The sequence below is a fragment of the Calonectris borealis genome, chromosome 2 (assembly GCF_964195595.1).
Source record: "Calonectris borealis chromosome 2, bCalBor7.hap1.2, whole genome shotgun sequence".
Classification (NCBI taxonomy): Eukaryota; Metazoa; Chordata; class Aves; order Procellariiformes; family Procellariidae; genus Calonectris; species Calonectris borealis.
Window position 1 is genome coordinate 140,528,975 of NC_134313.1, and position 26,967 is coordinate 140,555,941.

At 37.2% G+C, this 26,967-nt stretch overlaps 1 protein-coding gene across 2 annotated transcripts in view; it reads left to right on the forward strand.

Annotated features, from left to right (window-relative positions):
• The window catches only part of THSD7A (thrombospondin type 1 domain containing 7A), a 293,689-nt gene that overhangs the window by 68,907 nt on the left and 197,815 nt on the right, over positions 1 to 26,967 (forward strand). For both annotated transcript variants that reach the window (XM_075143672.1, XM_075143673.1), the window contains exon 3: positions 16,103 to 16,629. In XM_075143672.1, coding sequence (XP_074999773.1) covers positions 16,470 to 16,629 — 160 coding nt within the window. In that variant the 5' untranslated portion in view covers positions 16,103 to 16,469. The remainder of the gene's footprint in view (positions 1 to 16,102; positions 16,630 to 26,967) is intronic.

Consider the following 26,967-nt stretch of genomic DNA (forward strand, 5'->3'; position numbering starts at 1 on the left):
ATGTATTGAAGGTCTGGAAGCAATTTCCTCTTGGAGCCTTTGTTTTCATTTTTTTAACCTTTGTTAACGGACTATCAGATATAGTTGGGTTAATAGCTAAAAGACATTTAAATGTAATCTTCAGTAATATCTGGTGTTAGTTATTTTATTACCGCTGTGGCCAGAGTGGATGAAAGCGAGAAACAGATAAGTCTTGTGCCTGTGGAACAAGTGAGATCCTGAGGATTTATCAGAATAGAGCTCATTATTTGGTTATCTTGGGTGAATATTCAGAGGCTGAGCTGAATATTACAAGTAACCCTTGGAGAGCCTGTTTGAAGTGGGAAGGGTTCAACAAAGAGGTTGAATTTACCTCAAAATGTGCTTCTTTACGTAGTGAAACTGTGTTCTGCCACTTTTAAACTAAAGGCACATCTGGAATGTGAATTTTATGAAACTCAAGGTTTTTTTCAATGACTTCAAAATTTTAATTTACACTTTAATTTTTATGAATTGAGTGATTTAAATATGTTTCTTTATAGATTTAAAATTCTAGAATTGTATGATAATGAGAGGATTGATAAGTGTTTCCTAGATACAAGTTATAGTTCTGGTACTGTACTTCACATATTTTGGTTTGCTCCAGTATGACTTTATGTGTACAGTAATCTTTGAGATATTTCTTGCAAAATAGATTTGCTTTCTGACTGTACCTGCCCTTACAATATCAGATACGTCATTTCTCATTCAACATCTGATAATATTCTACATGTTTGGGAGCTTTTGTGTAGTGCTTGGCTTTTTTAAAAAGAAGAGCAATACAATGATTTCTCTCCAACTCTGTAGGAAAAAACAGCGTGCTTTGTGAATCTCCTTTTGAACATTAACCCAGCCATATTTGCTCAAATCTGTTGTTGCTTATTGTTATAGTAACATAAGTTTTGTGCATGTTTAGAAACAAGACAATAAGTGCCTCTTCTGCAGCTTTAGGAAGAAAATTTGCTCTGAAGCGTTGAGCCTATTATTGTTAGTGTCTGTTGAGCTGGACAGTAATCAGCATTAATGCTAGTTCCATTACACAAGTTCTTTTTAAGATAAATATACATTCATGAATTCTAAGACATGTTGTCCTGTTCTCTATCAATAGTATCACTGAATCAGAAGAAATAATAATAGATCATAGTTGCAAATATAAATTGTGTGGGCCGAGACAATCCTCAGTATTGTTCCACTCACTTTGATGAAAAAAATGTATATTTTTACAAAAGTTTATCATTAAGCAAATGTCAGTATTTGGAGCAATCAAGACAAATAAAAATAAGATAGTGCACTGTGTCAAACATGCGATCTTTAATTTCAGTAGTTTCATTTAGCATTTCATCCCTAGAGTGGGGCTTATATTAGCCCCATTACTATTACAGGCTTTATCTTAAATCAGTCAGCCACATGTAACATGGCCTTTTTTAGGTAACTGCAAAAATAAATACCTTTCTATTTTTTTTTTTCCTTTTTTTTTATTGTTAGTTAATTGTTTCAAATATGAAAAAAACACAGTTTTAAATGGGTAGGAGAGCAGTAGATTGGACCAAACCTGGAGAGTGGGAAAGTGAACAATGGAGGCATGTTTTCATTAGATTAGAAATACTATTCTTTGGAACTCAAGGTGCAAATTATGCTGTGCCATAATGTTCTTTTCAAACACACAAGATAAAATTTGCATATCTAAATTGGATCAGCTTGAATGGGTTTCCCTGCCGTCTCATCCCCTCAGCTACAGTCTTTCTGAAATGGCCTGCAGGTGGATCCAAATAGTAATTTTTAAGCCTATTTTTAAGAGCATCTCTAAAATAAATACTTTTCTTTTAGTTTTATATTGATTTCTTGCAGTGAACATCAGCAAAAATTCTCCTATGCCTCATCTGAATGTAATCTACGTGATAATTGGAGGTTTAAATTTAATTCTGTTTACACTGACTTTAAGAATAACAATTTCAATTGGCTCAATAAAATCACAATTGTTTCATAGTGTTAAAATAACATTAGTTTTTCTTTTGTTTTTGTTTTTGTTTTGTTTTGGTTTTTTTTTAATGAAACATCATGGAAGTATGTGTAATTTCTTTATGATAAATGTGAAAAATTTTGCCATCCAAAGGGGGTCGGGGGAAGATCCTACAAACAATCTTGTTCTACACTTCTGGGTTTTTCTTCTGTTTTTTAATGATAAACTTGTGGATACTGTACTGATTCAGATTTCTCTTCTCCCTTTCCATAAACTTCTTTCTTACAACTTCATTAATATTTTATTACATTCATCGTGATGGAAGCGTATAGATTTTTTTTCCCCCCATTAAAACCGTTATATTCTTAATAGATTTTTCTCAAGTATGAATTTAGTTCATTTCATCCATCTACTCAATTTAATTTTGTGTTCATTTGGTAGTTATGACTTCTTCTGACTTAACAAAGAGAAACAGCAAAAGAAATACTTTAACTTCTGAGGACAATAGGGTACAGTTCAAAGATAATGTTTTAATTCCTGTAAACTAGAGTTTAAAAGTTCTAAGGGGAGTATTTTTACAGTGTCTCTGCATAGATATACTTTGATGTATGTAAAAAAAGTGTAGCATGGTCTTAGACTATAATGATTTCTGTATGTGACTCTAAAAAACAAGGTATGCATGACTTCAAGTTTATGCCAGTTCATCTATCTTTTACTAGCTATGCATGTGTTTTAACTGTGCAAAATTTTCAGGTAAGTATGTTGTAAAGAAAGTCCTCACGCTCTGCTTAATGAACAAACAGAAGCAGGAAAGCGTTTGACGTCAACGGAGCTTCACAAGACCCTGTCCAAGGTGCTGAGGATTAGAATTCGTCTCGACGTTGTGAGACAGTACTGCACCTGCTGCGGAAGGCTAACTCCGGGTGTTTGAGCTGTGGTCTTCTGTAAACCATTGCGCTTATTACAAGATTATATTCTGAGTGGGTTTGGGGTTTTGATGCTTTTTCTTTCGGTTTGGTTGGGTTGGGTTTTTTGTTGTTGTTTTGGGTGGTTTGGGTTTTTTTGTGGTTGGGTTTTTTGGTTTTGTTTTTTTTTTTTGTGGTGTGGTTTTGTTTTTTTTTTTTTTTAAAACTTCCCATCTGGTATATGTAGAATGTTAGAGTGTTAGAGAAAAGTGAAATTTGGTTTGGTATTTTTATGTAAGGATGGCTAAAACTCAACATTAGCACCTATTTATCAGTTTACCTACTGGCCTTAACTCAGGCTGGTGTTTCTGTTCCTTTATCTATAAGATTTGAAGGCTCTATTAAGTTCTCTATATAGTTCTGATTTATGTATTGATGGAATTTGTTTCTCTTGTTCTTGCCAAAGTAATTTGAAATGTTATGACAATAAGCTAGGAATACTGCTGTATCCCATAATGATAATACTCCCCTGTATCAGTCAAAAAACAAAATTCTTCCTAATTAGTATTTCTGGATGCAATATTAACATTGCATGGTTTTTTGAAGATCACAGTAACTGTCATCTTCCATATGAGTGATATTCAAGGAGGTGTGATTGACCTAGAGTCCAACGACTATGTCTAACTCATGGAGCCTACTCTTTTCTGTTACCATGGCAAGAGATTAATAATTCTACTTCTCCAAAAACACCTTAAATATCATGGGGGGTTGGGGGAAGAAGGAATAAGAGGTATATTCTGGTAGTTGTTCTTTGACTGTAGGATTAATTCTCTTGCTTTAGGCTTTTAGGGAATACAGTAAGGTCTAAATGCTATTTTTATTATGGAGAACATAAAATGCCAGCATTTTGGGAGAAGATTCTGACTATATTGTGATGGGAAGAGGGCGATTTGAACACAATGCAGTGCTGTTGTGCTCAGTTTATTAGTGGGCCAAGCAAGGAAGGATGGGCTGTGTCAGGGAAAGCTTCTCACATAAGCAAACACACACATACACATCTCAAAAGTTAACTGACACATGCCCCAATTAGCACTGCAGTGGTTTGGCACAGCTGAGCCGGGGCAGGGGGACAATGCAGCATTCACTCTGACCGGTCCCAGTGTCAGGCTTTGGGCAATGGATTGGTGACAGCCCGCACTGGTCCCACCCTGGGCACTCTGCCTCTGCAAGGTATTGGACCTCCGTGTAACCCATGTTCCCCCAGCATCTCTGTTAGTGTGTGGGGGGGTTAGCTGGACAGCCACAGACCGCCAGTCGAATCAGCCCACAATGGTATCGAGGTGCACCTTTACAATGTTTCAGGTGTTATTCTCCTGTCACTTGTTGATCCATGGCCTGTACCAATGTTCATAACATTTTAACATAAGTACACATTTCCAGAGGTCACATCATGGATACTATGTTGTAATTCTGAAAATAGATGAGTAGAATAATTTTGTGTGAGAGTGTAATAGTTCAGCTTCATTTATATGATACCTACATATGTTAAGACAATATGTTTGCCAAACTATAGGTGTGGTGTTTGCTTTTTATGGTTAGTCTTAGGCAAAAAATCATCATAGTTTAATAATTTGTAATGAAATTCCATGCTATTGCCTTTCTGGTTAACCCTTAGTCTTTTAAACTGCATTTACTGTTTATAATAATGCCGAAGTGTTTCAGTATAGCAGATATATCACTCGTGCTACGTGTCCTTTCTCATCCTCTGTTGAAAGTATTTACCATCAGATAGAATGTGAATTATTAGTTCATTAGGGAAATCAGGGTACATAAAAGTTGATAAAAAATGAAATAGTTTCTCTTGTGTAAGACAAGAAATACCTTGAAAGTCTACCAATAATCTTTGTTAAAAAGCGGTGTGTATGCTTTGCAAATAAATCATTTGTTCTGCCATAGTGAAGCTAATTATTCTCAACACACACTAGTTATGTCAGATTGCAAAACGAACATCAGACTTTGTATGTTGTAGGAATTAAAACACCATCAGTTGAGTTAATGAAGAGCATACAATGAATATGATCTCATTTTTGCAATGCAGTTAAAGTGAAAGCCATTTAAAGAACTGTTGCAAAAATCATAACTTAGGAGGAAAAACAAACAATAAAGCAAATGTTTACTATTTAATTTAATTACTTTCTGCTTAGAGGTATGCATTAGGTTTATTTATTGTTTGATTTCAGATTCTTTCTTTAATGGTTTGAGAATACAGTGGCTAATGGTCCGTTCTGAAATCAAATGAATACAATCTTCTGTATTCCATTATACAAAGCCAAAGAAACTCATTTGGGATTGTTTCATTATGATAGCATCTGAAGATGATTTCACTACTTGAAATTGCAGGTTAACATAAGGACGGGAATGTGAAAGAGACTATGAAACACAGAAGAAAAAGAAAATTCTTGCACTTTTTTCCAAATGGGTAGAAAAATGAGACTGGGTTTCTGAATTATGTTCTGAAGATGTGGATGCAATGAAAATGCCATTCCCTTTTCATATTTTAGTTATTTTCCTTTTGTAGAATTGCTTACAAAGAGAGCACTACAAAAAATCTTTTCTGTAACAGATGATTTCCTTTAAACTTTCCTAATGCTTGGTGAAAATAAGAAGTTCTGCCCTGGCCAAAGACAATAGCAATATTCTTTTTGCATACAAGAGAGATAGGAAGAATTATTTTCCTCCTTTCCTCCAAAGATCCAAGATATGTGGTTCTTCCCTTTGTCAAAATAATGTATGCACCTAGAAAACTTAGGACATGAAGTCAGAAGTCTTGACTCTAACAGAGGCTGGGAATCCTCAATGCACTTTGCCAGTCCATTCAGAAATTAAAATTAAATCTTGGAAGCTTAGAAGAAGCCCTGCCAAACTGCCTATCAAGCATAATTTCTATTAGAGATCATTGTAGTCAAATAACTCAATATAGTTAAGTTTTACATTAAAAAAAATCTGATTCACAAGGTTGGCAATCAAGCAAGTACTTTGTTGGCTGCCAGTCAACCAGTTATTGACGGAGAGAGGGGATTTGGTGTAGGCATATGCTTGTTTAAAGTGTTTGACATAATGAAGGGAGTTCTTTTCTGAATCCTATCAGTGTAATACTTTGCTATGACAACCCTGTAACTTTACAGGAGATTAATTTATTGCATTGTACCCTACTTGAGCCTAAGTGAGGTACAATGTGCCCTGCTATTCAGCAAGTTTCAGTATTTGGGATGTATTCAAAGACCATATAATATTTAAACTCCTCCTTTAGATAAGTGCATGTGCTACAATAAGATATGGGCAAACTTCTACATATGTTATGGTTATGGCTGTATATCTGTAGGAAGAAGGAAGAACTGAAATGATCCGGGGATTTAACATGCAATTATCCTCCAAGGTCCCCAAAACAGGTTGCTTCTAATCGTTTTCTAGTAGCTTTGGGAGGAAGCAGAATATATTTTTTGTTTTCTTCATCTTTCTTTGTGTAAAATTCTGAATTATTTGGTTTTGTAGTTGATATAAGAAATACTAAAAATATCTTTTATAAACATTGAAAATACCTCCTAGAGTCAATTATGTGTGATGGAGACATTAATGTTGGAGCATATGTAGAAGTCTCTGTGGCAATGGATGGAGTTTGCCTACTGGTGAGAGTATTTCAGCCACATATTACAAAAATTGCCATTTTCCTTTCACTGTGTGGGATATCTCAGAAGAATAAGCTTCTACTTAGGCACCGATATATCAGCCAGACAACTAAAGTTAGGTGTGTTGTATTTGTATTTATATATGGGTGCTAAAAGAATTTAAGCTGACGTAAATTGTGTTGATATTTTGTTTCTAAAAGTGATAAATTCAATATGTATATTAAAAAGCATTAAGATGAAAGAATCATAAATTATTTTTTATCCTATTGATACACCTAGGAGATAGGTTCTTATGTAAAGTTTGACTTCTGCTTTATGCTTGACGTGCCTTTTATTGCACTGGTGAAACTTGTTTGTCTCTTTATCTGAACTCAGGTTGTTATTTTACCTGAACTTATTGTCATTCAAACATTGCTGTTGTGGTTTGAAAGTCATGCTTCATTTTTTTAGCATTCCCCACCCCACTTCATCTGTGTAGATTAAATTTTCCTGTCCCATGGAAATCATACTCCGCTTATCTAGCTGGATGGTAACAACTGAACTCAATGCTGATTTAGATACAACTCCTTTGCAGGTTTCTATACTATTTCAATAATAGTTCAATCCCTGAGAAACACCCTTCTTCTTTTAATCTCCTCCATATGGTTTCTTCCTTCAGTGAGCAGCATATCAAAGTAAGTTGTCATATATTCTGCAGAGAGTATATAGATGCAACTGTCAGTTATTTAGACCAAGGTTAGTTTTGAGTCTCATGGGTAAAACTTGTGGAAGTACCACTAACAGTTAATTGGAAAGCCTTTTCTCTCATTTTCAGATACACAAGTATAATAGCGATCGGAGAAAACTGGCAATAATGTCTTTTGTCACCATAGGGAAGAACAATGGTGCCAATTTAATGAAATCTTTTCCTGTCCTGAAAGTGTCACATCACCTTAAGCTTGGTTTGATCCCCCTAGTGAAGCTCTAATTTTAATGCTAATGGTGATAATTTAGAGAAGATTTTTCAGCAGCACACAGAATATGTTCAGTGCATTGTGATCTGTGTGCAGAAAATCCAATTATATGTGGTTGTGATGTCACCTATCTCAGTGCATAGATTTGGCTACTTGCTTTCTTTCTGCCACAGAGATATCGGTGCGATGGAGTGTAGGAGAGGATGGTGCTGCAACAGCAGAGGAGGAAGAAAAGTCAGCACTTAGGAGAATGGGAGGTTTTGTTAACACAACTCAGCGTTTTGGAACTAGTTGTCCGTGTGATTTGAAATGATATCATGCTTTCATTAATATGGGCTTAGAATTCATTAGTTTTGTTGCCTTCCTTATTTAGATTTAGTTTTTACATTGTAGTTTGCTACAGTTGACTTCAATGAGAGTGACTTACAATTTTCAATAGGAAGATTGATCAGTAGGAACAGACTTCCCTTCCACCCCCCAGTTAAAGCACCTACCATATAATGAAAGTATGACAGATGGAACACACTTGTGAATCTTTCATATAAAATTAGAGAGTGAAGGATTTATTTTCAGATATTATCTTCTGGGCTGTAACTTTAATTATAACTTAAGATTCTGCAAAATATGCTTATTAATGATATAATGTGGTTCTATCTTAGGGCTTGGTTAGTTAGCAAATCACAGTTAAACCTTGATCATTAATTTAATACGGTTTAAATCTCACCTCATCTTATCCCATGTCAGAATGGTGTGAGATCCTTTAATCAGTTTCCTGAAGTTATACTCCTTTTGTTTATTGATCTGTTGAAGTCAGCACAAAACACACAGCTGTACTTTTGGCCAGGTAAGTTAGGACTCTTAAGAAGTTAACAAATCATTAAAAGCTATTTCCAACTATATTGTATTTGTCACTACTACTGAGCCTATCCATTTCTGGAAACCATTAAATGTATTGGTTAAGTGAAAAAAAACCCCAATGAAACAACAACTCACTAAAGAAAGTAGCCTTGTTTAATTTTCTTATTAATTTGTATTACTTAACTAATTTGAGAATTGATAACAGAATGTTTGCGTGATTTATGGCTTGAAAAAGAAGACCAACATTTCCCTCCTTGAAAATGGAAATTGGCTTGTCAGGCATTTAGATGAAGAATGATCAATCAATAGGATTTTAATAAGGAGAAGGTTTAAAATTGACTGAAGGTGGCTTTTGTTTAAAGGTGATTTGGTATGTGCAAATTACTAAGCTCTCCCTGGAGAGGACTTTCAAAGGCAATAATGGGCACTGATTTTCTTTGTTTATTTCATTCTCTTTCTGTTCCCCGTGCCAGGGATTTCAGTACTTACCTCTCCATTGTGTCTTTGAAACCTCCCTGCCTGCTTTTCAGGTCCTGTGAATTATTCCACTTATTGGCATTTACAGCTACCAGTTTTAACTGTTATTTTTCTCCAGTGAGCATGTTGTCTGGATAAACTTATTTATTTTCAACATAAGTTCATGTTAGGCATAGGAGCTAGCTGTTCCCATTGATTTTAGAAACACAAATTTCAAAAGTATATGCACTATGTATTGGAGGAACAGAGTTGACTTAGAAAGTCCCATTAAAATCCTGCCTTTTGGTTTCCTGTTGGAAAATCTAGTATAATGGGTTTGGTGATAGAAAACTGGTTCTACTGGCAATTATGGTTAACTTCTTTGGTTTGTTTTCTCCATTAGTGAAGTCTGTATTGGACTTTCTGAAAGTAAGGTAATTAAAGTTAGATAAAAAAGCTCCATTCTTTGTGCAATCTTAATCACACAGGTATACAAGCTGTAGATATGTGCCAAATGTGTTAAAAGAGTAAACAGTAAATAGCACACCCACACAAATTCTGGTTGTCACTACTTCCTCACAGTATTTTTTTCCCCGCTTAGGTTTCTTATCCTGATTTCACTCTGTTTTCTTAGCTCTTCCTATCATTTACTCTTCGTCATGCTTTCTATCCTAGTGACTTTGAGGCTGGCTTTATGTTCCAGTCTCACTTTTGTACCCAATCTTAGAGTTTTTTCCCCTCAGCACTCTCTAAGCAAGTGCATACCGGTACCACAACTTCAGAAAAGGTTCTAATTGTGTGCAGACTTCTTTTCAGAGGTTGTAACGAGAAGAGCACACTGATCACTCCCAACAGAAGCAAAGTTCAAGTTTCTTCCTCAAGCAGAGGTTACCAAAAGCTTTCAACTGAAGAGTTCACCGCTTTCCTCATGCACATTTTTTTCCCTTTTTTATTAACATGAAAAAGTAATGATTGTCTCTCTTCTTCATTGAAATGACTGGGACCAGGATGGAGATAATTTTAATGTGGTTTTCTTGTCTTTGGCTTTATCTATAAAGTTACTATGAAACTGCAAATTTGGCAGTCTTAAGAAAGCAAAAAAGTGTAACTGAGAGAGTCAGTGTAGTGATGCAGACCTCACTGCAAACCCTAACTGTAATTAGTATTTTGCTTGTGAATTTTGTGTGTGATTAGAATTATGCTGTATGTATAGTCTCTGCAAGAGAAATTTCAAATACAAGGACTTACTCCATCCGCTTCTGAATATGTGAACATGCTCAAAATCTCTTTGAGCAAGCTGGTGTATCGACAGTGTTGGCTTTCCGATGAAATACACATACTGTATTGTCCTGCTATACAGCAAGTTCCACCAGAGGCTACTAAACAGATCTCTGAATTGATGAGAAAAGCTTGAGAGCTTGAATTCTCAATAGAGATGACAATTCCTGATAGGGAACTATCACAGACACTTTTGCAGCCAGTTCTGATCTTTGGAAAGGTTCTGCTTCACACGGTCAGCTGTTGAAGCCAATGTAATCTGGGCAGAAAGGACAATGTTCATTCACAGTGTTTAAAGCCAGAAGGTAGAATGAGCAATTTAATCTGACCTTCTGCAGTTCTTGGGCTGCTGTGTTTCACAAAGGTATTGATCTATTTAGCCCAGTAGCCTTTCCTTGGTTAAAACATATCATCAAGTCAAAACTAAAGTTTTTCTGGAAGACAGACAAAGATGGCAAATACACTGTTCCGCCAGGTAGCTTGATCCAAAGCTAGGTAGCTTCCATGATAAATTAATTGATTTCTTCTTGAATTCCTCTAGCTTTATCTTCCAGCAAGCGGTTCTTGATATACCTCCTGGTGGTTTGTTAACGTGCTCTTCTTACAAAGAATACTTTCTTTCCATGACTGTTCCATGCCGAGGATTTTGATTGTTACCTACCAAAGCGATCTACAAAAAATGCAACAGCCAGGTGTTAAACCAAACTGAGAGAACTACTGAAATACAGCAGTACAGATTAAAAAAAAAAAGGCTAAATTACCTTTTTTGCAACTGAAAAAACTTACCCCTTACCAATGAAAGAATGGCTAGGAAATCCTCTAGATTTAAACTAGATTTAAAAAGAAACAAACAAACACCACACCACACCACACCTCCCAATATAATCAAACAAAAAAAAAAAAACTCAAAAAAAGAGAAATATGTCCAAGAATTACTAACTTACCTTAATAAAAGCAAAGCATTTGTAAAGTCAGAACTAGATGACTAGATGTTTGCTGCTTATGCATTCATGCAAGTAGAATCTTTATTCATCTTCCAAAAATAACCTTTTCTTGTTGCAAAGATTTTCCAAGTAATCCAGAAACAGTGAAGAGTTTAAGTATACATTATTATTATATTCTAGTGATTTTGTAGATGTAATGCTTTCTTACTTCTGCACAGCTCACGTACATGGGTCTTAAAGTTTCTGATTTGTTCTCCAAATCCATGATCCAAAAGAATGATATAAATTTAACAAACAGGCATCGTGATACTTCTAATGTTTACAAAAACAGTTACTCTGGCAAACCCCAAAATAATTGTACTACTTGTATGAAAGAGGCAGAAATTTGTTGGTTGGGTTTTTTTGTGACTTTTTTTTTTTTTAAAAAAATTACAAGTTTGAAAAGAGGATGTGACATAATATCACTCCTTGAAAGGATAAAATCGAAGTCTCTTACCTGCTGTGAAAGAATAAGAGAAATCCATAAATAGCGTATTATGACATGGTCGAGTGTGACACCTAGAGGCCATATGTTTAGGATCCCTAAAGAATAACTTTTTTCAGCTGCAAGTTTTGCACAGCCCATTTAATTTTTGACTTAAGGAATGGAGCTGCCAGATTTTGAGAGACAAAGTATATTGCAACATATTAATATTTTTTTTCAGATTGTTCATGTTTAGGATATTTTTTGTGGCTTCCCTGACTAGGCTCCCTAGCATTAATATGAAGAAAAATAATAGACCATTACTGAGTGTGGTGAGGAGTGCTCAGTGCTCTGCAGCAAAGCCTAAAAGAGCCCTGTAGAGCTTATTCCAGCCTGAAGTTCTCAAAATCTGATAAAGTTCTTGCAGGTTCCATCTCAAGAGAATCCTTATAATATACTTGCATCTGTAGTAAAATACCTGCAGGAAGGTCAGGTGCTCACAAAACGCAGAGCTAGAAGTTTCGGCCCATGAACTTATGTCAGTGAATAAAGAGAACAAAAACTTTTTTGAACTGTTATGTGGATTATTTAGATCATGGATCTTGCAAAACAAACGTACGTGGAAGGGAACATACCACACCTTCCTAACATCTCTAAAAGTTAGGGGTGCAACCATACCACTGCATCCCATACAGGGGACATATCCAAGGGCAGGGTGACTGAACCAGCTCAGTATGTTACAAATTTAGAGTGCTTTTCAGAAATGTGTGATACTGTATTATCCAATGGGTATTGGCTGTAATAAACTCATTACAAATCTAGACCTCTTTTCAGGAAGATAGTTGACTTATTCATCTTTGGCAGCACTTGGCATTTTCATACCTAAGTGAAGGGAAAAAGTCTTGGAGATAAATCAAAATGAGCAGAGTTCAGATGAGGAGGACTTTGAATTTTCTACACGAGGAAGAAAACATTTTTCATTCTTTAGAATTTGGGTGATTTTTGTGGTATTCTAGTACTCACACAGCACAGGTGGTTTAGTGGGGTACAGTTGTAGAGTATGTAAAACATCTTCTATAGATCTAGATGGATGCACTGAAACTGCTCTAAAGATTTCTGGCTTGACCAGAGTGTGAAATTGAAGGTGGACGAAAGTCATGCTGGACTTCATTGAGTATTGTTGACTCTAGAAACAAGTGTGTTGTATGTGTGCTGTACTCTCTGCACACTCTCTGACTTTACTATATGTAGAAATACAACATATTCAGGATAGGAGATAATATGATCCTGAAGCTTTTATTCATGGCATTTCATAAGCAGAGAAGGGTGCTAGCCTGGGACTGCCTGCTAGCAGAGGAATACCAGCAGGGCGATTCTGTTTGGCAGGCAGCTTTTCATACCCGGAGGCTAAGAAATTTATATCTTTTTCTCGTTTCTCTTTCATGCAAAGGTATTGCATGTTTGTTTTGTCATCCCCTAACTGTTTGATGCTAGGAAACATGAACAAAGTAATTCCAATACTTCATGACTAACTCTAGCTCATTTTATAAAGGTTTTTGAGATTAGTTGTATTCTTTCCTAGAAAATGAAAAGGTGCTAACTTGTCAATCACTTGTGTGAGCAGTTTACAGATTTCACATAGCTGCTGTGCCTCAAATAATAATTGTATCTGAATAAAGGTCTACTGAGACTCCTGTGTTGGTGCTCCAACACTGACACTATTATGTTAGTGATACAGATACTAATGTTGATTGTAGTTTATTTCTATGCTTTGTCTAGAGGTTTCTTCTCAGAAGAACTTAACCATTTCTTTGGGAATGTCTAAGCGATAAACAACTGATAAATTATGATCATTAGGTATGTTTTAGAAGATGGGTTGCCAGCGTGGGCTGGAAATAATGGTTGCACTGTTAACTGAGAGGGAGGTCCCGTGTTCACTGTGGCAAACAGGAAGAGGATAAGAGCGTATTGGATACACTGGGGTGGAAAAGGCTAACAGCAGCTCTCTGAGTAAGGCATGCTGATAGCGGCTGAAGCTTGCAGTCAGGGTATATTGCCTCTTGTGTCCCAAGTCTAACTCCTGCAGTTAGGTTGGTGTGGGTGTCTCTATCTGCAGGCATCAGCCTACTCTTTGGCCTGTACTTTCACTGGCCTTTCCCTGCCCTGATTAATAGAAGATGAGCGTGTGTACTGCAGAAGTGATCTAGTGGTTGCCAAAAACAGCTCTTTGAGAATCCCTTCTTTTTTTTTTTTTCCAGACACACAAATACATTTGCATAATAAATATTCCCTCTATTCTGTCTCTGTGACATATTTCTGAACAGTTTTAAATGCGTCATAGCTTCTTATTAAAAAAAAAAGTGACATTATTCTCTCATAGTTCATTGATTTTTGACAGAAAAAAATGGTGCAACCATAAAATTATTGAAATTATTTTGTTTCTCTGTTTTAGTGAAGTTTTAAAAGTATGTGGTCCTATAGTTGCATAAATATAAGAAAATGTTTGAGTGTTTGTTTGTGTATGTGTGCTCACCCTCTCTCATGATATTGCTTTGTTCTGCTGTCAAAAACCACTTTGATTCATTGTGCCAGCTACATGGATGATCTGTTCCCTGATGATGTTTCCGGATGATCTGAGTCACGTACGAAATATTTTCAAAGGCTTTCTTTATACGTTCGTAAAGATTCTAGGTAGAATCCATTGTATTTAATTACTCTGAAAAGGGTGCCTTTTCCCCTAGTCACTCTATAAACTGGACTTTTCCCCTGGTGCATAGCTCCAGCTAAAAAGCCAACATTTTTACTCTTCATTTTTCAAAGGAATGTATAAGTGATATATGTTTTATTTTAACTATGCAAGTCAATAAAGCTATTGCCACAGATTTCCTGTTGATCTTAAAACTTTTCTAAACCCTTAAATTCTTAGTCTTATTTCTCATAAATTATGAAGCTGGTATTATTTTTATTACGTCAAATATTCTCAAGTCCCTCTATGTAGCATGTAAAATAATGTGCATGTGACTAACTTAACCCCAAATTTACCTGTGAAATTGCTATAATTCTATAAACTCAGAGAACATTTTGCTTTAAAACAGTATTCTGTCCAGTTCAACAAAGCAAAAGCTGAAGGGGTCTCCATGCTTCCCAAAGTGAATACAGCATGATGTATCAGAAGTGAATAAAATGTATTTCCAGAAGTGCTTTAGCTGAGGGTACAAGTTCTGCATCAGGATGCTATAAATTTGTTAAGATCATGGCTTTCTATGTATCCCTTATCAACCTATAATCTCCCGATTGTTGCCTGTTTTTCAACAGCTGAGGAACAGTAATCCACACTTGCTTATCTCTCTTAATCACAGCCTCACGGTGCTAGAGCTCCCCGAGCCTTTAATTCCCTCTTAGAAGCGTAACAGAGTGGAAAGTAAACAAAGACGAATTTGCAACCTTCAACATTGCTAATTTGCTCTGATGTCAGAATATTTAAACAGGCAAGGACTTGGGAATTATTTGATCACGGCTGATTTTAATCTAATGCATGTGAAAAGGCTGAGCCTGGGAAGGTTGTGCAAAATGACAGGCGTCCCAAGAGAGGTTGACTGAAGGTTTCTTCTTTAAACAACAATAGCTCCATCATTTTCAAACTCTGGGTCCTGTGTTCTTACTGTGTGTTTTTGTAGCTGTTTGCGTTTTTAATGAAACTTTTTGAATATAATAGCAGTTTTCTTGAAAATTCCTCATTTGCTTCCCAGTTTATAGGTGTCTGAAACCCGATCTTTAGGTCTGTTATTGCATCTGTTCACTGGGTAGCGGGTGGGAGAGATAAAGATCCCTATTTAAAAAGCTTTGTCTTTCTCCACGTTTTTGTATCATCGTGACAGCCTAATGTATCCTGAATACTTTCATATGTAAAACTCAGTGTATGTTTTAAAAATGATTGATAACTTGATCTTCAAATTATTTTAAATTACACAGTTGACATTTATGCATGTATATATGTGTACATACTTGCTGGATAGGAAAGGATGTTATCTTGCATTATCTATTACATGCACACTTAATCTACAACATAGGTGATGTGCTTACACATACATACACATTATCATATACATATATACATCTGTTCTCACAGCAGATAGCTATATGTTATTACCTTAAACAGATTTGATAAATATGCAAGGCAAGTTAGTGGTTTTTTCTTTTTCCCTTTTTTTTGCATTTTCTTCCATTTCCCTTCATAAGGTCTTAATTGCTTATTTAATGCATGGATAATCACTTATTTTTTGTTGTTTACAAAATGGTTAATGCAGCATACATATTTTTATCAGGACAAATGTCTTATGCTCTCTTAATTAATATATATCCTTCTGGTTATATCTGTTCTGGTTGTATGACTTGTGTTTCTGAAGCATGTCTGATGATGATTTCTTCTTTTCTTCTTAGTATGTATCATTTGGGATATTCCAGGGAGAGATGTGTCTGGGAAGCCAGCCTTTTGCAGTCACTCTCTGCATCGAGATTACAGCACTGGGCTATTTGTGTTTCTCCTCATCCCTCTTTCTCTCTGTCTCTCACTCTCTCCAGCTGGTGTAAATGACTGCTGCTGCCTCCCAGAGCAAGATAACCTGCTCAGTCAGCTGGAGCCCCCTGCGGACAGCTGTCTCGCTTTTAGCTGATGGAAAACTGCTACTAACCGCTGAATGGAAGAGCGTGGAGCAGCAACCATACTAGCAGCAGCCGCCGCCGCCGCTGCGGCAGCAAGAGCGAGCAAGGACTCTATTGTTCCCCAGTGTTAAACAGTTTTTCCTTTTCAACTGCCATGCACAATAGCGGGAGAGAGGTTTCCAGTCCCCTTCTCCCCATGAAGAAATTCTGAAGAGGGAAATATTATTTGAAGGAGGTTTCGTGGTCGTGCTGCAGATTTTGGAGGCGGCAGCAGGCTGCTGGAGGCATGGGGTTGAGTGAGGGGAGCGCTGCTTTCTGCCGTGGTCCAGGGGTTTCTGCCGTGCCAGCCCGGTGCGTGGGAGTTCTTGTGCTTCTGCTGCTGGGAATCTGGGACGCTTGTGCACAAAGTGAATTTCAAACTTCATCGGTGTATTTGTGGAAGACCGGTAAGTAAGGATGCTGTGCTAACACAACAGCAGCGTATTTATTTTTTGTTGTAAGTAATAACCTTTTTGTGTGCTTTGTGTATGTGGAGAGAGAAAGTTAAATCAATATTACTAATGTTTACTTGCAGGATTATAGGAAAAAAAATTAGGTCATCTTCCAGGATTCCACCAGCCAAGCAAATATGGCAATTAAAAAACCCACATTTGTGACTCTGTGGCACTGTTACTGAGGTCTCTTATGTATTTTCTGTGTCTTCTGAGGTTTTTCATTTTGTTTAGTAGCTCTGTGTTGCATGTAAATAGCAAAGGTCAGGGCATTAGTGCCTGTCCACAATGGGAAGGAACATTTGTTACAACTGGAGTTAGCAACGTTAACCGTACTCTAAAAATATTGACTTTTCACAAAGAAAGATGTAATTCAACATGTCTAATCTTTGTGCTCTGTGCTGACATGTAATATATTCAGCGTGGTAATTGATGGGGAGTTCGGTCTGTTAAATTTAGGTTTGTTGCACAGTATGTAGGACACGTGAAAGCTAATGATGGATTAGGTGAAATAATCCAAGTGATGCCCGATCTAATAACCAAAGAGCCAAAGGCAAATAGGCTATGTGGATTCACCACCACACTAGATAGATAGATAATTTTCTCTACTTTGATACTAATGAGTTACGTGTCTGTTTTAAAGATTGCATAGTCATAACAGTTGCAACTTTAACTTTGCATTAAAAATCAGCAGGGAATTTTCCTGTGTCTATTAATATATTACATTAATTCAGAACTTTAGCAGTGATGAATATGTGCATTTTAGTTGTCTAATGCAGTTTGAGTTCCATTGTAAGTAGAGTCAAAGTCTCCTTTAGGAAATTTAAAAATTTCAAGTCAGTAAATATTTCACATTGGCTTCGGCAGTTGGCTTTCTTCCCTGTAAGTTGCCAGGAATAAAACAATCCAAAAAGTATAGTTTTGTTTAAAAACTGCTTTTCCATTAAAGGATAATATAGTAGTAAGAGAGAGTGCAAATTAATCATTTGTCTGAAAAACAACTTTGAGAAGACAGTCTCTTTCCTGGATGGAGGGCCCCAGCCTTCTGCCACAGAAGCAGATCAATTTACAATTACAGTGATATCCTGAATTTTTTAAGAGGCTCCATCTATCTAGCAGCTCAGGGAGGAGACTAAAAGGAAATTCATTTCAACAAGATGACAAGTTTTCCAATAACACTAGAAAGAGAAATCTGAAGAAGGCAAAACCCTTTGCAACTTTCACTTCTGACTGAGAGATGGGTCGCACAATGACAGTGACCCATTTTTTTTCTTTTGAACCTTTGACGAAATCAAAACATATTTTTCAGTTCTACTACAGGTTTGTAAATGTTCAGCACGCACTTAGAAAGAGATAAAATACATGCACTGGTTTGTGCAAAAGCACAGGAATAATATAGCATTTTCATAAAGCATTTTACATTTACCCTAACTTGGTAGGCATCAGTAGAATAAACTCTCTAGCATTTTATTATGTCTCCATTTAACAGTTTAGTGGATTGTGTTTAAAAATGTTAAAATAGTAACAGAGGTTGAGAATAATGACAACTCTAGTTAACTAATACTTATGAACATGCACTGTCAATCTGCTATGGACTTAACGCCGCTTACTTTGCATATAGTACACGTGCTCTGAAGTCATGTCGTTAAACCACCAAGAAGGAAACTGGGTTGGCTTTTGTTTTCTCCCCCTTTTCTCCCTCCCTGGCAAAGACCGTTCTTAAGAAACTTTTGTTTAGAACAGGTATGATCTAATTACGTTGCCTGATGAAGAGCTAGTTCTTCCCTTCAGCTTTTCTTCTGTGACCTCTCTCCTCTGTTTTGCCTGCAATAAGGAATAGGATAAGCATGTTCACTGTACAGTTTTTAATGTAATAACATCAGCCATTTGATGATAACATGATGCAAAACAAGTCAGAGTGGCTCTTTTCAAACAGTGAATGGCAAGATGCAGTGAATAAGGTAGTGCATCTGTGTTTGGTTTCTAATTAAATCTTTGCACTCTTTTTCTTAGCTGTTTATTGAGTTTTGCTGTTTTCCCCCTCCTTTTTGTGGGAGGTTCTAGAAAGTGAACTAGGAGAATCGCTGGTCAGTGATCTGAAGAGATATCTAGGATGGGTATATAAGTTCAGTTAAAGTATCAGAGAGAATAATAAAACTGAACACTAGTGAGCTCATCCAACTCAGATGGTATTTTGCTCTTCCTTCTGTGAAGGAAACGGGTCAGGGGAATGTGTGGCTAAGACTGTGTCTAGGAAATCAGCTTGATTATAAGCCTTTTGGGACCTGTTATGTCCATTTTCTGCGAAACATGCTATTTTTGTATTGAATTTAGTCTGGCATCAGTTTTTGTAAGTGTTGTTCATGACTTGCATGTGTCTGGTTTTTATTTCTAAAGATTTTTTAAATAATGTCTTGGTGTACGCTCATCTGTCTTTTACACTGGTTTACTGCATTGTGTTTTCTTAAGGATGCTTTTGACAATAATTTGCAGGGGTTATGAGGTTTGAGTTAAGGCATTCTTTCAACTATAAAATAACAATTGTGATATCTGGTACAGTTTCCTTATGCTTTTTTCTTTTTTTTTTCCTGAGGGGTTGGTATTTTTTTTTTTTTAATGGGGTTTGGGGTTTTTGTTGTTGGTGGGGGGTGGGAGCATTCTTCTAATTCAAATGTCAACTGTTTACTTCCAACCTGTGAAAACCTCTCAGGGGTCATGACTTTTCCTGTCTATTACCATCCTCCTATCTACTACGATAAAAATATGAGATGTTTGTAATACTCAGGTTAACAATTTTGGCGTTTAATTGTCTTTGATTCAGCATGGACAATGTTGTGAACAACCTGCTTTGGGCAGGGAGATTGAACTCCAGAGGTCCCTTCCAATCCCCACCATCTTGTGATATGGATGCCATCACTAAGTCATTTCTACTTCTTCAACTGAAACTGCTTTGAAGTTTTGGCTTTTGTAACTTTTTTTGATCTCTTGTGAGAATGAGTATTTGCTGTTGCATATTTATGCTATAATTATGGTGTGTTTAATGGACATTCAGTGTTTTGAATGGCATTTAGATGAACATAGTTGATCATAGTTACTAGTCTTTAAATTAGATTTCTTGCCAAACATTCTCATTTCATACCATGCAGACCATGGTGTATGCATTTTTTTTTTCAGATACAAATACACAGCTGGTTCATTTTGTGTGGTCACTGGGAAAGCTATCTGGTTTCTTTAACATAAACTAAAGCAAAGTCTCTGTCTGTGCAGAATACCTGGCTCTTCACAGCAGAGTGATGAAAAAGCTGGATTCCCAGAGCTGAGTCATGGTGTCTGTCTGCTTCATGATTTGAGGTAGAGAATAGCAGGTTTTAGCAATTCATAGAACAGAAGTTGTGGTATTAAGGAGTGGTGATTCCACTGATGTAAGGTGGACACACACTGCCAAGCATTGGACTTTTGAAGTTGAAAGAATTTTTGAATGACCTGTTTTGTTCACCAGTAATTGCCTTTCTCTGAGTCTGCTGATTTCATTTGCAATGAATAGTTGTTTGGTTCAGGTTCTACACCGCTACATTGAACTTCTGTGAGTTCCTGAAGTGTTTTAAATTTCATTCGGATTCTACCTTAACTATTGTGAAACCTTATTGAATTGTTTCTATATATGCACAAAAAAAGAAAAAAAAAATCTATGTGCCACAATTCAGTAAAAACTGCTTGTGTTAACTTCTGTTAAATGTTATTGTCCAGTTTCTTTTATTCTTAAAGTGAAACTTCCATATTCAAGAACAGTTTATAATATTGATTATATTGCCCACCATAGGCTAAGATTTTGATGTATCTGTAAGTTTTGCAGTGAACAATGTGAGGACTTCTGAGTCTGAGGATTCTTAAATCAAGATTGCCATACAGTTATAACTCTTCCAAAAGAAGATGCATATTTTTCTTGGTCTGTCATTGCATGATGCAGGCCATACATACACCATTTCTATACACAGCTGACTAAGCGTAGGCATTTCTTACCACGTCAGAACTCTCCTTTACTTCTTTCTGTTCTGTGCTTCATTTGTTTTCTTTAAATCAACCAACACATTGATCTGTGATGTGCTGTCAATGTTGGGTGTAATGCCTGCCTACAGTTACTAATGTAATTACTGAAGAGCTGCACAAAATCAGCCAGATCCGATCACACTGTAAAATTGCTTCTTCTGACAGTTTGAAGTAATGCACATTACACTCTTGAAGTGGAAGACACAGCATTGGATTGATATCTCTGGAACAAAAAAAGTGATAAGAAGAAATCCAGGAGGTAGTGCCTTTACTATCATTATCTGTTTTAAAGGCTATTGATCACATCTCAGATAGCAGAGCTATATTGATCTATACTGAATTATTTGATCTATCTGCAATTGTGTGATACCAAAACTTGGTCTTCTGTATAACAATTGCAGTTGGATGTTTTCCCCTTCTTTATAACAAAGGTAGAACTTCCAACAGACTTTCTGTAGGTAACAGTGCCTTTTTAAAATCAAAAGGAAAAAGTCTTTGTTTCCTGAAGAGGACACTTCAGTATCTATATTTTTATGCTTATGTTGTATCTCAGTATGTGAAAATTGGTCCTTAGAAAATAACTTGGTTAACGTTTAAGGCAGTGGAGAATCAGAGGAAAGGCGATAATATGGGTGTAGGAAACATTCAGAAGATCACATGTACTCTTGGGGTAGTGGAGGCCCTGAGTGAGATCAGTGTGTCGAGCGGTTTCCAGTGGGACCAGAGGGATGTTGCAAGCTCTGCAGCCCAAGAGCTCTCCTTAACCTCTTTCTGAGCTTTTTCAGGGAGCAGCAGCTCTACGTGATTTTTCCTTGTTCCATTGTCTTGGGAAGAGGACTGTGCAAGGGCCTCCTACTTCACCTGAAGAGCCTATGAACAAATGTTTTTGCTGTTTCAAGGTGTCATTGTGGGATCTTGTAACCAAATCATGCTTCTTCACTGCTTGGTATGAACTTGGGTCTCAACACTCCAACACCGATTTTTCATCTCTTGGTTTCCCACTTACTCGCGGAGTAGAACAAACACAACCTCTATACCATCGCATCCTTGTCCAGTTTTACAATTTTTACACATTCCAAGGCCAAAATCTATTTTAAAATGAGTTTGGTGCCACGAGTGGAATTAGAGAGAGGAGGGTTTCCAACACTTTGTCTGAAATTCCTCTTCTGACACCTTTGGTGGCTAACAAACATAAAATCACTGAATAAAATGTCCTTATTTTATTTTTCCTAGGACTGTCCTTATTTCCTCAGGACTGAGTGTTCCTGTCTCATATTAATGCCTGAGGAGGGCACAAGTCCTTCCTAGGACCGGCAGTCCAGCAGGCATTTCAATAGGGGCCTAAACACACACTGACAGGAGTGATCACAAGGGGAGAGGGAGAGAGAAAAATTACCTAACCAGCCCTCTGATTAAAGCACTTACCTTTCAAGGGTTGTGTCAGCTTGTTTGTTGAAGCTGTTCCACCATATAGCAGAAAATTCCCCACTTATTTCAGTTTTTTTTTTTTTTTTTAAAAACCAGAGTAAAGAATTTTTGCAGTAATTGCAACCTGAGACTAGAGACAGATAAGCCTATGTCAGTAAATAGAAAACTCCCGATTTTAAAGAGATTATGAAGAAATGATCTGAAGAGGTGGATTAGATGTGAAGACCAGGGAAAATGCTAAATGAGAAAAGATGTTTTATCTTGAGGCATGACTGTCAGGAAGGGAATTCACAGGCGATGATGAAAGAGGGTAATGAGGACCTCTTCAAGGGAAAATAGAGCTCTAGTTATGGCATGGTGAACTTGAGCTGGTACCTACACATCATAGAATCATAGAATCATTAAGGTTGGAAAAGACCTCTAAGATCATCAAGTCCAACCATCAACCCAACACCACCATGCCCACTACACCATGTCCCTAAGCGCCTCATCTACACGTCTTTTAAATACTTCCAGGGATGGTGACTCAACCACTTCCCTGGGCAGCCTGTTCCAATGTTTAACCACTCTTTCAGTAAAGAAATTTTTCCTAATGTCCAGTCTAAACCTCCCTTGGTGCAACTGGAGGCCATTTCCTCTCGTCCTATCGCTTGTTACTTGGGAGAAGAGACGAACACCCACCTCGCTACAACCTCCCTTCAGGTAGTTGTAGAGCACGATGAGGTCTCCCCTCAGCCTCCTCTTCTCCAGGCTAAACAACCCCAGTTCCCTCAGCCGCTCCTCATAAGACTTGTGCTCCAGGCCCTTCACCAGCTTCGTTGCCCTTCTCTGGACACGCTCCAGCACCTCAATGTCCTTCCTGTAGTGAGGGGCCCAAAACTGAACACAGTAGTCGAGGTGCGGCCTCACCAGTACCGAGTACGGGGGCATGATCACCCCTCTACTCCTGCTGGCCACACTATTTCTAATACAGGCCAGGATGCCGTTGGCCTTCTTGGCCACCTGGGCACACTGCTGGCTCATGTTCAGCCGGCTGTCGACCAGCACCCCCAGGTCCTTTTCCTCTGGGCAGCTTTCCAGCCACTCTTCCCCAAGCCTGTAGTGTTGCATGGGGTTGTTGTGGCTGAAGTGCAGGACCCGGCACTTGGCCTTGTTGAACCTCATACAGTTGGCCTCAACCCATCGATCCAGCCTGTCCAGGTCCCTCTGCAGAGCCTTCCTACCCTTGAGCAGATCAACACTCCCGCCCAACTTGGTGTCGTCTGCAAACTTACTGAGGGAGCACTCAATCCCCTCGTCCAGATCATTGATAAAGACATTGAACAGGACCAGCCCCAATACTGAGCCCTGGGGAACACCGCTCGTGACCGGCCGCCAACTGGATTTAACTCCGTTGACCACAACTCTCTGGGCTCGGCCGTCCAGCCAGTTTTTTACCCAGCGAAGAGTGTACCTGTCTAGGCCATGAGCCGCCAGCTTCTCTAGGAGAATGCCGTGGGAGACAGTGAGGAGGGAGAGAGAGAGGTCAAGATTTTTAAACTGTCAATGTAAAAGGTGTTTTTCAGGATTCGTCTTTTTGATTCTCAGATCTTCAGTTACAGAATAAGATAAAAGGAGTATTAGTAAAAGCTGCATTTCATCAGCTTTTCAAAGAATAAAAACTATTCAAGGAAAATGTGCTAAAGATGCTTTACTGTTACCTCATTGATCTAAAATATAAACGATCCTCCAGGACTGAACGTGGTTAAGTGTTGGTTACATACGCCCTGCATAAATTCATATTAATTAGAGTTACAATTTATCACTTCTATTGCATTCTGTAATGTGCATCTAAGCAACCACACTGTTTACTGTCTGTCTCCCAGTTAAATCTGACTTTTATGTAGTCAAATGGGGCTTGTCTATCTATGACTTGAATAAGGAAATATTAATTTTCATTAGGCATGTTCATCGCTCTTGCTCTTTGCCCTAATTTATAAAATATCCTTTCAGATTTTTTATTCAACAGAAATTGTGCAAGGCAAGTATTAAGTCTTTCATTAACGCAAAAGGTTTTTAGTGCAGCCTGGCAACAAAACATTTGGCAGAGATGCAGAAAATGGTTGCTTTAAGGAAATTATTTATAAATGTTTTTTTAGTAATCTGTCGTTATTTAACAAAATCAGAGTAAATATTTAAATGTTTGGAGAAAAAAATTGTGCTGCTGAAATTCTTTTTCTTATGCAGTTACTTTGCCATATCTGAAATAGGAAAATAGAAAAAAGTGTGGCTGATATTATAAGCCTCTAGTTAAGGTAAACAAGTAATATGCTCTGGGCTAATGGTTGACTTCACCAGGATAGCATTTTGAAGCTGTCAGAAAAGTGGAAAATGGTAGTTGATCATATTGTACTGGTAGCTGAGAATGTCTGGATTGTTTCTAGCAAGTGCCCTGGAGTGCTTAAGCTAACTGGATCAGCTGAATCCCTCAGTTTATAGGGATGCTGGAATAAGAGAATACTTCAAAAGCTACGGGTTGTTTTCTTCTGTAGGCTGGCTGCTCCAGTGTTGGATTAATTCAGTTTATTAATATCTTATAGACAAGGTTTTAACTTCACAGTTCCCAACTCCACTTGATGTTGGTATCTTCTCTTATCATGTTCATCTACTCAGTTGTTCAGATGTCAGAAGCGTGTATCTTTTAACACAGTAACTCCAGATTTCATAGAAAGCCCAATTCCCATAATATAAAGGCTAATATTCTCAAAGACAAGTAGTAATCTATATTTTGAGGTAATAGTTGCCATATTATAAATTAAATTGCACATTAAACTACATACTGTAGCTGAGAAAATGATTTCTACATATATTTAATCAGTTTATTGAAGGTCCTTCCCTGCATTCGCAACTTTCTTCATTATATATGTCTTTTCTTCTTTTCTTGTATTCCTCTGTGATCTGTTTTCTGTCCACAAACAAGGCCTCTCCCTGTAACGGGGCTGGGAGACCCTTTTCTGGATGTATGTCCAGTCAAAAAATCTGTTTTTGTTTCTTAGACTAGCGAAGCTGAAAAAAAGTGGTGGGTCCCTTAGGTGGGTAAAGATCTGTTTAAATTCAGGCTGACAGAAGTTGAAGATCCGGTTCTTTGGTGTGGATCCTCAGAGGAGGCAATGGGCTGGCAGAGCCTACAGTTGGAGACAACAGCAGCGTTAACTTGGGATTTTATTTATGGACTTTTTCTTTCTTTTTATGTCTATTTCTGTCTAGTGAGGCAGTAAAAATGTATGGAGTTACTAAAATAATGGAAGAATTAGATGAGAGAAACATATCTAGAAACCCTAAAAAATCACATTATTTGGTAAAAGTTTTCTTAAATGATCACAATTAAAATAACTGTATTGTATTGGATATTAAATCTCAGTTGAACAGAAGTTAATGTAAGCAGTTTTGCTACCACTAGCACAAATTAATGTCCCATAGAAATCCCATTATTTACCACTTTCATATGAATGCTGTACAGTGTTAAACATATCGGTGTCTGGGATTTCACACAAAATCCAACAGACATTTATTGTAGCAATCAGCACGTTCTCAGCATTAATTAGCACTGTGCATTTTGGTGCGGCTGACATTTCTGGAAGTTGTCAGTGGACCACAGTAGCTGGTTTTTTTTAACTCACTTTCTGTATTTTGTGAGTATTGCCAAGATTTTTTTGGTGTTTTTATGTCTGTGGAGTAGAGAAGGAAAATCTGGTGTATTTGCATGGATTCAGGGAAGGAGTGGCATTAGATGCAGCCCTTATTGACTGGCCCAGATGGAGGTTTCTTGTGTGATCCCTAGTGAACGGCGTTGCTGGAAACACAGTAAGCTTTCAAACGTCCAAATACCGGTAAGAGTTTTCCATAGGTATTTTGAGAGAGAGAGAGGGAGAGAGATAATAAATAACTGGTTTTTTGTAGACTGTTTATATTGCATAAAGTGAGTTTGAGGATATTAATTGGAAATGGTTTCTGATGTAATGAGACATACTTAAACATTTTAAAGATTGATGACATCTGCTAATCCAATGAGAAATTTCTTAATGAGATACTTTCTACCTCCTGTATTATGCAAAATGAAATGTTTATATTAGTGAACGATAATATAACTCTCCCTATGTGTGCTGGGGAATAGCTATTTTACCACTAGGCCATGAGAGAAATAAAGAATAGAACAGAGAGAGATTGTTTTATAATGACTTGTGTTTGTACAGTGCCTAGCACAATTAAGTTCTCTTCAATTGCTGTGTTCCTATGTACCACAGCTTTATACAAAATGACGTAATTAAGACTGGTTAAAGATGCTGTTTACAAAGATACGTTATTAACATTCTAAAAGAACGTTCAAATTATTTCAAGTGCCAAAAATAGTTCAAATAGCTCATATCAAGATGCCGTACTGGAGGATAATAGAGGAGAAAATTATTTTCTTAGGAAAACAGTGTTATGAAAAACCTTGGAAGCAGGATTGTCTGTGTAATAGTTCCAAAATGCGTTGTTGGGAGAAAATGTCTTCAGCAGTAAGAGGAATGTTTTTAAATGTTACTTAGCATTTCCACATTCACAGATTTGGCAGTCATCCCTTCTTCTATTTGCATGTAGCAAAACTCTTGTTTTGAATTTGACCTGAATGTGCTTGATTATCCTGAAAGATCATTTGTGTAATGTAAAGTTTTGCTTTTTTTGCAGTTTTCTGCTGACTGGTTGAATCAAGTGTACATTGTGGTGAATTTTGTCCCATTTTATTCTGCCTTACTTGATTTGCTTGTGATTTTCAGTCAAAATAATTCCCTGATTAGG